The following is a 16,071-nucleotide window of genomic DNA, read 5'->3' as shown; positions in this document are numbered from 1 at the left end:
AACCAAAGCACAATCCAACTTCAACGGTTCTGGATTTTTCGCCCAAGCCCACGCGCTAGCCCCTCGCCACGCTCGCCCCTCGCCTCCTCGCCCCCTCGCCTGCCAGCACCTCGCCCAAGCTTCGCCCTCGCCACCTCGCCCCCTCGCCTAAGCTCGCCCAACCGAGCGCCCACGCTCGCCTAGCCAAGCACTCGCCCTCGCCGAGCGCCACGCTCGCCCAGCCAAGCTCTCGCCCGGCGCCCCCAGCACGCCTGCTCGCCCAGCCAAGCACTCGCCCCCTCCGAGCGCCACGCTCGCCCCCGCAGAGCACCACGCTTGCCCAGCCAAGCGCTCACCCGGCGCCCCTAGCACGCCTCACGCCGCTCCACCCTCGCCCAAGTGCGCCTGCTCGTCCAGCGCCCCCCATCTTGCCTCGCACACCCGCTCAGCCCGCAGCCACTCGCTCGCCCAACGCATCGAGCGCTCGTCCCCGTAATTTTCGCAGCGGCAAACATTATTCGTTAACGACAAACGAAATAAATTTTTCTAACACAGTATGCCCTCATTGCCCCCATCTTCAAGGTCTCTACTAAGCTTTTGAAGGGAAATAGTTTCCACTTCCCCGTGCCCCTTGACTCCTCTGCTAACATAGTTCATAGCAGGAAAATAAAATTCAACACCTCCACCCTCTAACTCCTCTACTAGGTGACGCCATAGCATGAAAATAAAATTCAAAGCACCCACCCTCTAACTCCTCTGCTAGGCGATGCCTTAGCAGGAAAATAAAATTCAACTCCTCCATCTAACTCCTCTGCTAGGTGATACCTTAGCAGGAAAATAAAATCAACATCTCCATCCTCTAACTCCTCTGCTAAGCCAGGCCTTAGCAGGAAAATAAAATTCAACGCGCCCACCTTCTAACTCCTCTGCCAGGCGATGCCTCAGCAGAAAAATAAAATCAACATCTCCACCCTCTAACTCCTCTGCTAAGCCGGGCCTTAGCAGGAAAATAAAATTCAACTCCTCCATCTAACTCCTCTGCTAGGTGATACCTTAGCAGGAAAATAAAATCAACACCTCCCTCCTCTAACTCCTCTGCTAAGCCAGGCCTTAGCAGGAAAATAAAATTCAACGCGCCCACCCTCTAACTCCTCTGCTAGGCGATGCCTCAGCAGGAAAATAAAATCAACACCTCCACCCTCTAACTCCTCTGCTAAGCCGGGCCTTAGCAGGAAAAATCAAACTCTCACCTCATCATCTCATAACTCCTCTGCTAAGCCGGGCCTTAGCAGGAAAATAAAATCAACACCTCCACCTTCTAACTCCTCTGCTAAGCCGGGCCTTAGCAGGAAAATAAAATTCAACGCGCCCACCCTCTAACTCCTCTGCTAGGCGATGCCTCAGCAGGAAAATAAAATCAACACCTCCACCCTCTAACTCCTCTGCTAAGCCGGGCCTTAGCAGGAAAAATCAAACTCTCACCTCATCATCTCATAACTCCTCTGCTAAACCGGGCCTTAGCAGGAAAATAAAATCAACACCTCCACCTTCTAACTCCTCTGCTAAGCCGGGCCTTAGCAGGAAAATAAAAATTCAACACCTCCACACTCTAACTCCTCTGCTAAGCCGGACCTTAGCAGGAAAATAAAAATTCACCACTTCCACACTCTAACTCCTCTGCTAAGCCGGGCCTTAGCAGGAAAATAAAAATTCACCACCCCCGCCCTCTAACTCCTCTACTAGGCAATGCCTTAGCAGGAAAATAAAAATTCATCACCTTCATCCTCTAACTCCTCTGCTAAGCCGGGCCTTAGCAGGAAAATAAAAATTCAACACCTCCACACTCTAACTCCTCTGCTAAGCCGGGCCTTAGCAGGAAAATAAAAATTCAAACCCTCCACACTCTAACTCCTCTGCTAGGTGATACCTTAGCAGGAGAATAAAAATTCAACCACTCCGCACACTCGAACCTCCTCTGCTAGGTGATACCTTAGCAGGAGACTAAAAATTTAACGCCTCCACCCTCTAACTCCTCTGCTAGGTGACACCTTAGCAGGAGAATGAAAATTCAACGCCTCCACCCTCTAACTCTTCTGCTAGATGATATCTTAGCAGGAAAATAAAAATTTTCTTCTACACTCTGCTCCTCTACTAGGCGATGTCTTAGTAGGAAAATAAAATTTTTCTTCTACACGCTGCTCCTCTACTAGGCGATGCCTTAGTAGGAAAATAAAAGTTCTCTTCCACCCCAACTATACTCCTCTGCTAGGCGATGACTTAGCAGAAAAATAAAATCTCTCTTCCACCCCAACTCTGCTCCTCTGCTAGGCGATGCCTTAGCAGGAAAAATTTAACTTTTCTCCCCCCCACTCTTCTCCTCTACTAGGCGCAGCCTAAGTAGGTAAAATAAAATTCATATAATCCTCATAATACAAGAACAACCACGAACTTAATATAAGAACTTGGCTTTATTAAATATCAACTGATAACGTAAGACAAATTCAGGAACGAAATACATCAAAAATGAAGTAAAGATATTCTCTAAGGTAGTAAGCGTTCTCATGCCTCTTTAGAGCCTTACCCAGCGCATTCTCCAACTTTCCTCTCACCTCCTCTTGTACCTCCACAGGACAAAGTTACCCATTTAGAAGCTTCTCCGAATGACTATACAACTGCAAGACTGAGTTCAAGCTTCCATGCGAATGCTCGTGACCTCTCTTTTCTTCTTCCTTCACGATTCTTTCATAACAACGACGTGTGACTTTTTGGTCCCCGCACAGGACTCCAACTCCTCTTCCCACAGGAAACTTAAGCTTCTGATGATAACTAGAAGCTACTGCTCTAAAATCCTTCAGGGCTGGTCGTCCTAGAATTCCATTATACGCTGACGGGGTATCTACTACAGTGAAGGCTATCATCTTTGTTACCCGCCGAGAATCAGTCCCCAAGGATAGGGGAAGAACAATCTGACCCAAAGGCAAGATGACGTGTTCTGCAAACCCATACAGCGGGGTGGATACCGGATCAAACTCAAATCCTCTCATCTTCATTTGATCCAACGTGCTCTTGAACAAGACGTTCACGGACCTTCCATTATCAATAAATATTCTAGCCACATCATAATTGGCAATGGTGGTCGTTACCACCAAGGCATCGTTATGTGGAGTCACAACGCCTCGGAGGTCTTCCGGCCCAAAGTTGATGACGGGGTCTTGTGGTAAGTCTCCACCCCTAGATATCTCAAAGTTCTTCAACCTTCTCCCATGTGCCTTCCGAGCTCGCCCAGAGTCTCCATCAGTAGCACCCCCCGAGATCATATGAATCATTCCTCTCGTAGGGTGGTTATCCTCATTCATTCCCCTCCTCAGTTCCACGAGCTCCTGAGAGACATCTTGACATCCACCTTCCCCTCTCTGCTCACCCATCCTCTGATTTATCCATGGAGGGCCTTGACCACGCCTATGGGGCGAGCGAGACCTTTGTCGACTCCTTAATGAGGATCCTTCTCGTCTATCCCGTGAAGGCAATCTAGCACGGCACCCAACCCTTCGCGACTTCTCCCACCTCCCCGCGGGCTCCCTCACCTCCATCACCTCGTCCCGACTCCTATCTAGGGGAACATGGGATGAGAATTGTCTTCTACTACTAGTTCTGTCTTCCTCTCTTTCCCCCGCACCCCTCTTCCTTCCTCCTTTCTCCGCCCCCTCAACTCTACTTCCTCCGGGCCATTTCTCCATCCTTCTGTACCGTTGGGCATCTTCCAAGTTTACATATTTCTCAGCTCGAGCCAACAGATCATCATAGCTCAACGGAGGCTTCTTGACCAGCGACTTGAAAAACTCCCCTCCCCTCAGTCCTTGTGTGAAGGCACTTATCATGATGTCAGGGATAGCCGCTGGTATTTCCAGCGCTGCACTGTTGAAACGCTGGAGAAATTCTCGCAAAGTTTCATTCTCTTGCTGTTTCATCACGAACATGCTCAAATAATTTTTCTGGTGCCTCTTGCTGCTGGCAAATCTGTGCAAGAAAGCTGTAGCAAAATCGTCAAAAGACTGTATGGAGTTGGGCTGCAGGGTATTAAACCATTGCTGGGCTGACCTCACCAACGTGCCCAGGAACACCCTGCACCTGACTCCATCTGAATATTGATGTAACAGGGCCGCATTATCAAATCTCCCCAAGTGTTCTCGGGGTCAGTATGTCCATCGTACTCTTCCACATTCGACTGTCGAAAATTCGGAGGAAGCCCTTCCTCCCATATGGCTAGTAAAAAAGAGCTTCCTCTCTTGGGTACCGGCGCCCTACTCTCTATCTGCTCCCTCAATCTTCGTATCTCCTTCCACATCTCCCCCATCTCACTAATCTCTCCACTTTGTATGGGTTGCGTCTCCTCCACCCTACTCTGGTGGACTTCAACATTTCCCTCATGCTCCTGACGAGGGGCCTGTTCCCCAGCACCCATGGACTCTTGGTTCCTCCTCATGACCTCATCTACAGTACGGGCGATGAATTGACACAACTGTTCCAGGGTCAAGTTTCCCATGTTCTCATTGGGATGGGTTTGCTCGACCCTTGTATCCTGAAGGGGCTGCTCGGTTCTCGTCTCGAGACGAGGTTGTTCCTGTCTCGTCTCGAGACGCGGTTGTTCCTGTCTTGTCTCAACATGAGACTGTTCGGGTCCCCCTTGAGGACGCGATGATGCTGAGGTAGCTCTTCTACTTCCTTTCCTGCCTACCATCTCTACGTCTCAACTCAAGTTTTCCCACAGTCGGCGCCAAGTGATACTCACGGGAAATTTAGGGTCCGCTCCCAGCAAGTGTCACTAGTACAGACGCAGGGTTTTGAAATGATCCTGAGCCTGAAATCACGAAAAAGACCGTTAAGAGGGGGCCAGGAGGGTGTCCTGGCGTAGCCCCTCTGACGCTCAAGTCAGTGACTGAGGATATAAGGGGGAGCAGCTAAGGGTGCTGCTTAAAACAATCTAGTGAATGAAATAACTGAACACTCAAACCTGGTATTTATAGGAGAATACATGGGCCCTTGATGAGCTTGTCTTCCGTTTGGGCTAGGGATGAGCCAAGGGTAATGGGCCCATCCATGGGGTATCATATACCAACACATTCAATATGAAATTCTTGACTTATATCTATATACCTGGTGGAGGAGAGAAGGTGGAATATCTCTTCTTGACATTTCGTCCAATGAAGAATAAGAAAGCAAAGCAACAAGTAACACCAATCCGGCCACTGTAAGCGAATTTTGAAGTGATTCCATCGGAAGCAATCCCAAACTAATTTGTTGCAGGTTCGTTATTTTATTTGGTTTTTTTGATCCAATCAGATGAATTTGTTTATATTTATAATTGAAGATGGCATCTCCAGGAAAAATATTCTCTCAGGAGCAGCTCAAGATGCGGACGATATAAGTAATATCTTCATTATAATCAAGATAAGATAAATCTCCGTAATATTATCAAATTTTTCTATATACTTAATATGGTTTTATTCTGAATTATGGCTATTATTAAAATATTTTATTGTTTTTTTAGAGAAACCAAAAGACATACGTGTCTAACAAATAAAACGACGCTTATTGAATTATGAGGAACTAATTAAATGTTCGGGGCTGAATTCCAAAACTCCAAGTAATTTATCCAATGCTAAATGCAAAGTCCAGTCCAAAGTACTCTCTCACTGAAAAATGTGAACCAGTCCTGATGGAATATATAAGGCCCTATATTTCGGTCCATTTCGTAAAATTTTTTTTTCGCCTTTCAGTTGCGATAGATTTTCAATTATCGGTAGAGCCAGAACTGTGTTAGGATCGGGTACTTGATTAGAAGGCGATCCATAAATTATCACACTATTTTATCCAAAATTCGATTGAGATAATGACTTTGAATTTAGTAATTCTCGCCAAGTCAATGTCAGTTGGTTAATCAGATAAGTTCTGTGCGGAAGAAGTTACACGGACAAATTGAACATTTAAAAAATAGTTAAGTAAGAAAAACAGTTGGATTATCAAGAGTTGGCTGACCGAAATGTAAGTAACACAAAGATGTTTCTGGATGTTCGGATATTTGAATAACTCTTATATCATCACTTCTTCCTTGTGGGAAGGATGTTCATTATAAGACTTTGAATATTACAACTTTTGTAATAACTCGATTGAGTAAGGCTTCATAACTGTCTAACTTAAACTCATAGTTTAGCTTACTTATTTAAACAACACACTAATAATTAGCTTACAGTATTTCAAAATGAAAAATATTAAGCACAAATCTATTCTCAATAATCTGATATAATATTTAAGTGTGAGTTAAAAAGTCTTGAAAACAGTTGGGCTATTGAAATATTGAAATTTGAATTTATGAGATGATTCTATATAGTCTTAACTGATTTACAAGTTTTCCTATTTATAAACTTGGATCCAGTGGTCAGTAAAATCAAATATTATATCCGTTCCAAATATGATAGCTGTTAATCCCGTCTTTTTCACGTCACTATCCCTTTTGACAATTTTTACACTGTAAGTAGTGATCGCGGATTTATGACAATTAAGAGACTGCTGGTAAAGAAGAATTTATCCGAGAATTCAGCTTTGTAACTCTGAGTAGTCTAACCGATTCTTCAGAAAATGTTTATTCATTTAATTGACTATCTTTTAGTCCATGTTGATCTTCAGCTATCAGTTCGGGAAACCTATATATCAGTTAAGCTTCAGACGGATTTTGTCTTCTAAAACTTTCAGTTTAGGTCTGTTTAGTTTAACTCTTTATCAGTTTAGCTCATTATCTGTTCAGTTTGATTTGGTTTGTTAAATCACTACAATTTGGGTACATTATTTTATTTGATCCAATCATATATATGAACGTATACTTGGTTATAATTGAAGATGGCATCTCCCGGAAAATAATTCTTTCCGGAGCAGTTCAAGAGGCGGACAATGCAAGAAGTACAACAGTTCATTCCAAAACTTGTTTCCCTGTTTTTGTTCAAAGCAAATAGGAAAAAAAGAGAGTTTAAAATCGGATTATGATTTCCTCATGAGAAATGAAAGAGTCCAAATTAATCTGGCCATGCGATTTCTGCACGTATGTCCAAATAAAGACAAAAATTTGTGTTAGACGGTTTCACGGATCATATTTTGTGGGACAGATCTCTTATTTGGATAATCAATGAAAAAATATTATTTTTTATGCTAAGAGTATTATTTTTTATTGTGACTATCAGTAGGGTTGACCCGTCTCACAGATAAAGATTCGTGAGACTGTCTCACAAGAGACCTACTCCCAAGTATATTATGATTCTTGGTTTAGCGTGAGCGCAATAACATCGATAAACTTTCCCAAGTTAATCAATCACCTATTTTATTAGTTAGTTGATTGAATTATTGGAACTTTATTATAATTTATTGATCTTTGACAAATAAGAACAAATTCAATTTTTTTTTGGGGGGAAAACAACTTTTTTGTTACAATCATCTTTTCTATTTCGAAATTTGATGTATTAAGTTTTTAAAATTTGTTTTAAATATGTTCTTTGATTTTTCTTGTCTTTTAGTTCTATTTAACTATATACTGATGGGTCATTGAAAAATACTGACATGACTTAAGAAAATAGTGATGTGATATACAAATTATTAACTTGTCCGATTTCGTGTCTGCTATTGGAGAAAATAACCAACTATTAATTTTTAGTGTATGGAAAATCAAACTTTACGAACTTACCAAAATCTAAAATTGGACAACTTAATGAACCAAAAAATTATTTTCCTATTTTATTCATAGACAAATTCAATATTTTCACGAATAAGATAAATCTCCGTCATATTATCAAATTGTTCTATATATTGAATATGATTTTATTCCGACACATGCTTATTATTAAGATATTTTACTGTTTAATAGTTTATTAACATTTAATGGCGACGTTTTTAAAGCTAATTCAAAGATAAAATGAAAATAAGATTTTTATGGGTTGAATTTAAAATCAATAGATTTCAATTATAGTTTTTTATAAACAATAAAACAATTGATCAAATTAAATCTATGCATTACTTATTTACTTACGAATTAGTTATCTAAATTAATATGGATTTCAAATGAGAATGTTATTAAGGGAATTTGAAACTCATTCTAATTAAAATAAAATATTATACAAACGTATAAAATTAAATTTGTAATCTATGATCTTATTTATCTATAACAACAAAAATAATTTTAAATTTGTACTTTCTTTTTCTCAAAGTATTGATTTTTTAAAATATATTTAGTGTGTGTGGTTGCGTACGAAAAGAATTCGAAAACCAAAAGACAAAACTAAGAAGATTAAAGTTTTCAGATTCATTTATTTTATTATTATTAATATTATATATTTCGACCCTTAAATTTATATCTTCCAAGTCCCAAACAACTAAATGAGCTAAACTTTTAAAAACCTGGGACTAGACTGAAATTTCAAAACTCTATGTAATGCTAGTGGTTAAAATGCCTACGGGGTCGTTGGCCGTCTGTTCTTCATTGTAAATCCAAGCTAGCCATGGAATTTACATGGAGTTCTTCAATAGCAACTGCTTTCATATTCTTTCTTAGCATCTACTTTCTGCTAAAATTTGCAGCAACAAGAATCAGAAAAAGTAACAGAAATTCACCCCCGGAAGCGGCCGGGGGATGGCCGCTCATCGGCCACTTGAATTTGCTGTCAGGCCCGGAGCAACCTCATGTAGCGTTATCAGATTTAGCAGGCAAATATGGCCCGATTTACAGCATCAACTTAGGCGTGTACCGTTGTTTGGTGGTCAGCAGTTGGGAAGTGGCTAAAGAAATATTCAACTCCACAAACGACGTATGTTTCTCCAACAGGCCACAGACTGCGGCGATTCAGCTTATGAGCTACGATTTTGCCATGTTCGGCTTCAGCGAATATAACGATTATTGGCGGGAACTGCGCAAGTTTTGCATGCAAAAGCTGCTATCGCCTCAAAGGGTTTCGACTCTTGGCACTGCGTGGGAGACTGAAACTCGGGCCCTGATGAAATTAATTTACATATCGTGCCGGAAGAATAACTTCCGGGCGCCATTGGAAATGAAGAAATGTTTGGGGGACCTGACGTTGAATTCGATGGTGAGGATAGTTTCGGGGGCTACGGTGAAGAAAATGGATTTCAAAGAGGCTGAGAATTGGCGAGAACAGATCAGGGAATTCTTCAAAATGATGGATGCGCTTACTTTCACGGATGTGGTGCCATATCTGAAATGGTTGGATTACTTCAAAGGAACGAAGAAAGCTTTTGAGAAGACAGGGAAACTGATGGATACCATCCTGAAATCGTGGCTTGAGAAGCACAAGAAATTACAGAAGATGAAATCTGAAAATGGGCTGCAGCAGCTTGACGAAGAAAAAGATTTCATGGAGGTGATGATGGAGGCGGCGGATTCCATCGCGCATCAGTTTCCGAAATATGATGCTGATACAATCATCAAAGCCACTTGTCAGGTACCCCAATTCTTATCTTTGTGTATAGAATATCTCGTCGGGTCCAAAAATTTGGTGAAAGATTTTCAATTTTTAATTATAAGTATGAATCCAACACATTTTTCTTGACAAAAGGAAAATCTCAAGTGTTTAAACTTATTGCAGTAAGATTCTAAAAATTAATTAATATATTTTATTTCTTTAAATATTTTTATTGTTTATAATAAATTATATAATATTTAATTAAGTCTAAATTTTAGATATATTTTTTATCTCGATTTTATAGGATTAGGAAGTGTATAAATTGCGCTTAACTCAGACGCTAAAATAAAATTATTTATATAATTTGATTTTGTTATGTCATTATTTAATTTTAAAAATATATGTTATCTGTCCGTAATAGCAGCCAGCATTTTGTCGGGACCATCCCCATTTTGCATTTTGGTCTACCTTGCCGGCTGAATAGTGTTGATTAATTTTCAAAATTTTATAGTAATAATAAATTAGATATCATATAATAAGATTAAAAAATTTTCCTTGCAATTTTTTTAAATAGTCAATAAATTAAGATTTTAGTGAATTTAGAAGGCTTGATTTAGTACCTCGTAACAAAGATCTTATTTTAAAAAAATGATTGAAGGCTTGAAGGATTTATTGTTCATTTTATAGAAATTTGCTCAAATGGCCTATTTCACCAAGTTCAGTTACTGTATGTCCAAATACAATTTTGAACTTCTTCACCCCTGATAAATGATATAGATATAACTGAAATTTTGATTCAAGAATTATTGAAGTGATACGGTCGACTCTGATACGCACGCCAACAAGTCCTTAATCCAATCTAATATATTAAAAAAGATAATATTCACAGCTCGACATGAGGGAACTTCATATCAATTGCGTTAAATGTCTAGATAGCTAGCTAAATTTCATCGATTTTACAGACTATGATAATCGCGGGAACTGATACGATGAGCGTGACTCTCGTTTGGGCATTATGTCTACTACTCAACAATCGCCACGTCCTTGAAAGGGCTCAACAAGAACTAGACAATCACATTGGCAGATCAAGAATGGTGGAAAAATCAGATATTGGAAATTTAGTATACATCCAAGCCATTATCAAGGAAACCCTCCGCTTAAATCCGGCAGTGTTACTTCTACCTCCTCGCGAGGCATCTCGAGACTCGACCATTGCAGGATACCAAATTCCAGCTGGAACCCGTGTCATGTTAAACCTGTGGAAAATGCATCGTGATCCATGTGTATGGTCGGACCCATTAGAATTTAAACCTGAAAGGTTTTTGACAGAACATAGAGATGTTGATTTAAAAGGTCAGCACTTTCAGTTTCTTCCATTTGGTGTTGGCAGAAGAATTTGTCCTGGAATCGCATTCGCTTTGCAATTTATGGAACTTGCACTTGCTACCCTTTTGCATGGATTTGATCTCAGAACACCTGAAGGTGATGTTGTGGACATGACAGGCAGTTTAGGTACTACTAATATGAAGGCTTCCCCTCTTCCGATTCTCCTCACACCAAGATTGTCGCATGATCTGTTCTTGTGCTAGATATGAACGAGTGGAGTACTTCTGCAGGTGAAATATCAATAATATTGTGTAAAATATAAGTTGCAGGTGAAATATCAATTCTGATCTTGTGTAAAAGATAAGTTGCAGGTGAAACATTAATAATATTGTGTAAGATATAATAAGTTTCAAAATTATATATATGCTATCTTGAACAATGCTCACTATATAAAAATTAGGCTGGATTATAATAAACCAAAGCGAAATGATTTTTTATCCATTATATTGTTCGATTTTGGGTGTTAGTCAATTAAGTTTTCAAAGTTTGATTTTCGTAAATTAACATTTAATTTTCAGTTATTTTGGTCCATTGATGATTTGGTATCCGACAAGTAATCAATTTTTAATGCTAATATCAACATTTTCCTGTGTCAGTTTTGCACTTTCAAATGTCATATCAGCACTTGAACCAAAGTATCAGAAATTAGAAGTTAGTGTACTAAGTGAAACTTTGAAAACTTAATCAATGAACCAAAATTCAAAATTGAACAAGTTTGAAAACAAGAAAAATTATTTTCCATCAACCAAATACAATATCTGGTAGCTTCTTCATTTGTTAATAATTTCCTTATTTTTGCCAATGTAATAAAAAGGAAGAATTGTTTGGGAAAATGAAAATAGTTATGGATATGTATTATACGTTTTTTCTTCTCGAAAGATTGGTTCCTTTTTTTTTCCTTCAGAATAATATATATCCCGAAAATTAAGAAGGTAGTTCAGGGGATCGAATAGAACAAATTCACGCTGTGAACGTTCACTTTCATGGTAACATGGAGCTTTCACTAATGTTGATATTTGTTTACTACTTCGAATATATTTTTTCCGTATACATTAAGTTGAGAAATCATCAAATGTTTTAAATTATTTATCAATGTCTCAGAGTTATTATGCGCCTAAAAATCTTTAGATTGATTTTATAAGATTATTCGAAATCAATATCATTAATTTTGTGTAACCTTATCCTACTCACATAAGAATCTGTGGCTTGATTTTCTTTTGAATGCGAGAGGCCTAGTTTTTCCACCACGTCCTTGTCGTCTATGAAAAATATACAAATATTATAAAAAAATTTATATAAACAGTCTCACAAGTCAATTTTACGAGACTAATATCCTATTTATGTCACAAATGAAAATTTATTATTTTTTTATCTCAAATGTATAACTTATTATTGTAAATATGAGTAGATTTGACACGTCTTACTGATCTAGTACAAATATAGTAGTGAAGTGGACATCCCGATTAATTGTGGCTGTCCATTTGCAAATAGTGGACTGCTAGTTGCTTTTACCTTACAATGTAGATAATATAAACATTACGGGAAAGAGATTTCCTTACGCAGCAAATTTTGACCCAATGGGATAAATTAATTGACGGCTTAGCGTAGAATTATCTATTGTTGTGGTGGAAAATTTAAAAGCACCCTTTGGCCAAAAATGAAAAATAAATTAAATGTCCGCTTGCATTATCTATTCATCTAATATTATATTAAAAAAAAGTGAGTTTAATTATTGTCATTGTGTTTAATTTATTATTATTAATTGTTATTCTTGATATTATTAGTAATTAAGTCATTGTGCTTAATTATTATTCTTCAATTGTCGAGATTGTCCATTATGAACACAATGGTTGCACTTTTTTAAAAGATTAAACAAAGGTATATATAAAATTCTACATCTTTAATCTCTTTTCTTTTTAAAAAAAGTAGCTGTTTTATGGTTACAAAAGCACAGAGTTTTAAAATTTTCCTGGTATATTTGACTCAAAAATTGATGAATTATATATTTTTTAGTAACATGTTTTTATATATTTTAAAGTTAGGGTGAAAAATAAGTGGTTATATTCATAAGAGAAATTATCATTATACAGTGAAAGGACTAAAAAATGAAAAAAAGAAGTAAAAATTTATTTTTTCCATATATATTTGACACAAAAAAATTGATGAATTCTATATTATATATTTCAAAATTTTGTGAAAAATAAGTTGATATTTTGTTTTAAAAAAAATATCATGATAGAATAAAACTGAAAAAGTAGTTAAAAAAAAGTTATGGTAAAATCAAACACTATAATATATAATAGTTGTAATTTGTCACAAGTTTATTCAATTGATAAATATAATGATTTTTGTACGATTGCTCTTATACTAGTATCGGGATTTAGATGAGAAAATTAACGAATTAAAAGTTGAAAATTTTGTTAAAGACTTAAAGCACATTATAAATGTAATCTATTAATAGATTTATGTTAAATATATAAAATATTACTATATTGTTTTATGAGCCATTTGAATTATAGAAAACAATTATCATTTAAGTTTTTAAATTTGCATAATTTATTAATGCTACGTTATGTTAATTTTTTAGGTATTAAATTTAGTGATATTTAAGTAAATATATAAATATATGAAGAATTAAGTGCATATGTATTATATTTTTGCCAATTCGTATTATAATTGAATGACTTGATATTTTGTCGAAAATAAATATGGATAAAATTTATCAAGTTTCCTTGGTGGCTCGAGTAAAAACTCAAATAAACTATAAGTATTCATCAATTTCTGAAAATATAATTTCATATTGGTTGTGAATGATGGATTTTTAAATAGTAAGTAAGATATGACACAAATAATTATAATTATAAAAAAACTATTTTATTTATTTATCACATAATAATTATCAATTAAAGTTTTTTTTAATACAACATATATGAAAAAATATATTGACAATAAATATTTTAAAATAAATTAATTTCATACATTTTTGTGATGGGTAAAAAATCTTCATCTTTATTTACAAAAGATATTTGTTCAGTTACATATTTCTTAAGATTTTAGGTTATTAGTGTCTTATTGTATGCATATAATTTATTTCCTCTTATGTGACATAATTTGATCAATTAATTTATCTAAGTATTTTTTGGGCTTAATTAAGATGTCATTCAATGAAAATTCGACTGACTCAAAAATATATTTAATTTATGAACATGTCCATCCATAACCGATGATCTAAAATAAAGAATTTTGATTTAATGGATGAAATGGTGAGTAGCAGATGGTGTTTCTCAGGAGTTTCCATTGTTCGATGCTGACATGATAAACAAAGCAACATGCAAAAGATAAATCAAATCTAGAATTTGCTCAGCCTCGATGCATAAGATCATATACAACCATAAAATCTATTTTGATACAGATTTTGCACTAAAATAGTGCGATTTCTACGACAAATACACAACATCCATCTCTAACATATTTACTTCAAATGTTACCCCAAAAAGAATATTATCGAAATATTCTTTTTATTTTACATATATTAATTATTATATTTTATTTCTTAATTATTAATAAATAAATAAATAATTAAACTGCATTTACTTTTATCCATCTTGTTGGTAAGATAGTTTATTTTCACATCAGTCATCAGTCATCAGTTACTTTAATAATTGGTGGATCATTTTTAGAATTCATTTTTTGTTGTTGCGTTAGACAATGATGCTAGGAAGAACTGATACAATCACTCACATGGGCTCTATGTCGGTAAATGCAGACAATTGAATGAATCGGACCTTGAAAACTTAGTCTACGTACATACAAGCCATACTCAAATAAACATTGCGTCTACAGCCACCGATCCTCGTTATCACATGGGAGGCAGCTGCGGATTGCACACTTGCAGGCTACTTCATTCCTGCCGGGACACGCTTGTTCGTGAACCTATGGAAAATCCAACCCCATGAAATTTCAGCCGTAGAGGTTTCTTGCAAGCCATAAGGAGATTGATGTACTATAGGACTGCACTTCGAGTTTCTTCGAAATAAAATTTTTTTGGTGCATTTACTTTTTAAAGTTTGGTTGGTGTATTAACTTTCAATTGTTAACTATTTTGATTCAATTACGATGTGACGATAGAAAATGCTGAGATAGATTCAAAATTTGTTAGTCTTGTCAAATATAACGTCAATAATTGGATCAAATTGTCAAAAATTAAAAGTCTGTATATTAAAACCAAACTTTGAAAACTTAACGTACCGAAACCCAAATTAAAAAGTTATTAAAAAATTATTTTCCTGTTTTTTGTTGCATAAAAAGTACTTGTTGTCAGAGACGTATCTATGTAAGGGTTATGACGTATCTATGTAAGGGTTATGGTCCACCATAACCTTTCCGCTTTGCGTGATATATATATATACACACACATATATATGGTCTAACTCATTTTAATTTTTGGGTTTTGTGTGAATATGTATAACTCAACTTTTCATATAAATAATAGTGAATATATTACATAATTATGTATGTATATATGTTGGGTTGGATTTAATTTGAATATATGTGATTGAGCTTAATGTGAACATATATGTGGTTGGACTTAAAATATATGTAAATGGTACTGCATTAAATTATGGCATAAACAGCTTGTGTTTATTTTTGGCTGCTGTTAACTCTTTACTTTCAGTGAAAGTAAGCATTTTAATATTATGAATTCACCAATGCCTAGCAAATTACCATTATATTATTAATGATTTTTGTCCTGATGCCTATCATGCATTATTTACATGAATAATTTAAAATTTTCATTTAGTTGGAGACTAGGGGTGCAGATGAGCCGAGTCGAGCTCGACTAACATACTATTTGAGTTCGACTCGATTTTAATTTTGTAAGCTATATTTCGGCTCAAACTCGGTCGAGTATTAGCATACTTTAGGGTTTAAATTTAGTATTAATAATTAATATTCAAACTTGAGTCGTAAAATTCATAGTTAATTAGTTAAAAATTCCTCAATCTAAAAATTTCTGAATTTTTATACATAAATTTTTTAATTCCTCAATCTAAAAATTTCTGAATTTTTATACATAATTTTTTTTTTAAAAAAAAACCCTCTAAACCTGTTAACTATCATCCTCTTCATTCAATTACTTCTTAGGTTAAAACTTTTGGAAAAAAAATCTTCTTACAAAATTCGTAATTAATTAGTTAAAAATTTCCATGATCAATACATATCCATAAATGCTACATAAGAATTTGTC

General features: G+C 36.2%; 1 protein-coding gene across 1 annotated transcript; it reads left to right on the top strand.

Moving 5' to 3' along the window:
• The first annotated feature begins 8,400 nt into the window (after positions 1–8,400).
• Positions 8,401–11,202, top strand: LOC142524521 (cytochrome P450 CYP82D47-like). The gene is made up of 2 exons (XM_075628546.1): positions 8,401–9,476; positions 10,400–11,202. Exons 1-2 carry the CDS (start codon positions 8,520–8,522, stop codon positions 11,024–11,026), a joined length of 1,584 nt encoding a protein of 527 aa, XP_075484661.1. The 5' UTR covers positions 8,401–8,519; the 3' UTR covers positions 11,027–11,202.
• The last annotated feature ends 4,869 nt before the right edge of the window (positions 11,203–16,071 follow it).

Source organism: Primulina tabacum, chromosome 14 (assembly GCF_025594145.1).
Source record: "Primulina tabacum isolate GXHZ01 chromosome 14, ASM2559414v2, whole genome shotgun sequence".
Classification (NCBI taxonomy): domain Eukaryota; kingdom Viridiplantae; phylum Streptophyta; class Magnoliopsida; order Lamiales; family Gesneriaceae; genus Primulina; species Primulina tabacum.
Note: the sequence above shows the minus strand (reverse complement) of the source record. Positions and strands in the feature narration are given on the sequence as shown.

Bases quoted from the DNA above. Each gene is read 5' to 3' on its own strand.
- LOC142524521 (XM_075628546.1), top strand. From the start codon at position 8,520: ATGGAATTTACATGGAGTTCTTCAATAGCAACTGCTTTCATATTCTTT. The intron at 9,477-10,399 runs GTACCCCAATTC...TCGATTTTACAG, and splicing joins TCATCAAAGCCACTTGTCAG to ACTATGATAATCGCGGGAAC.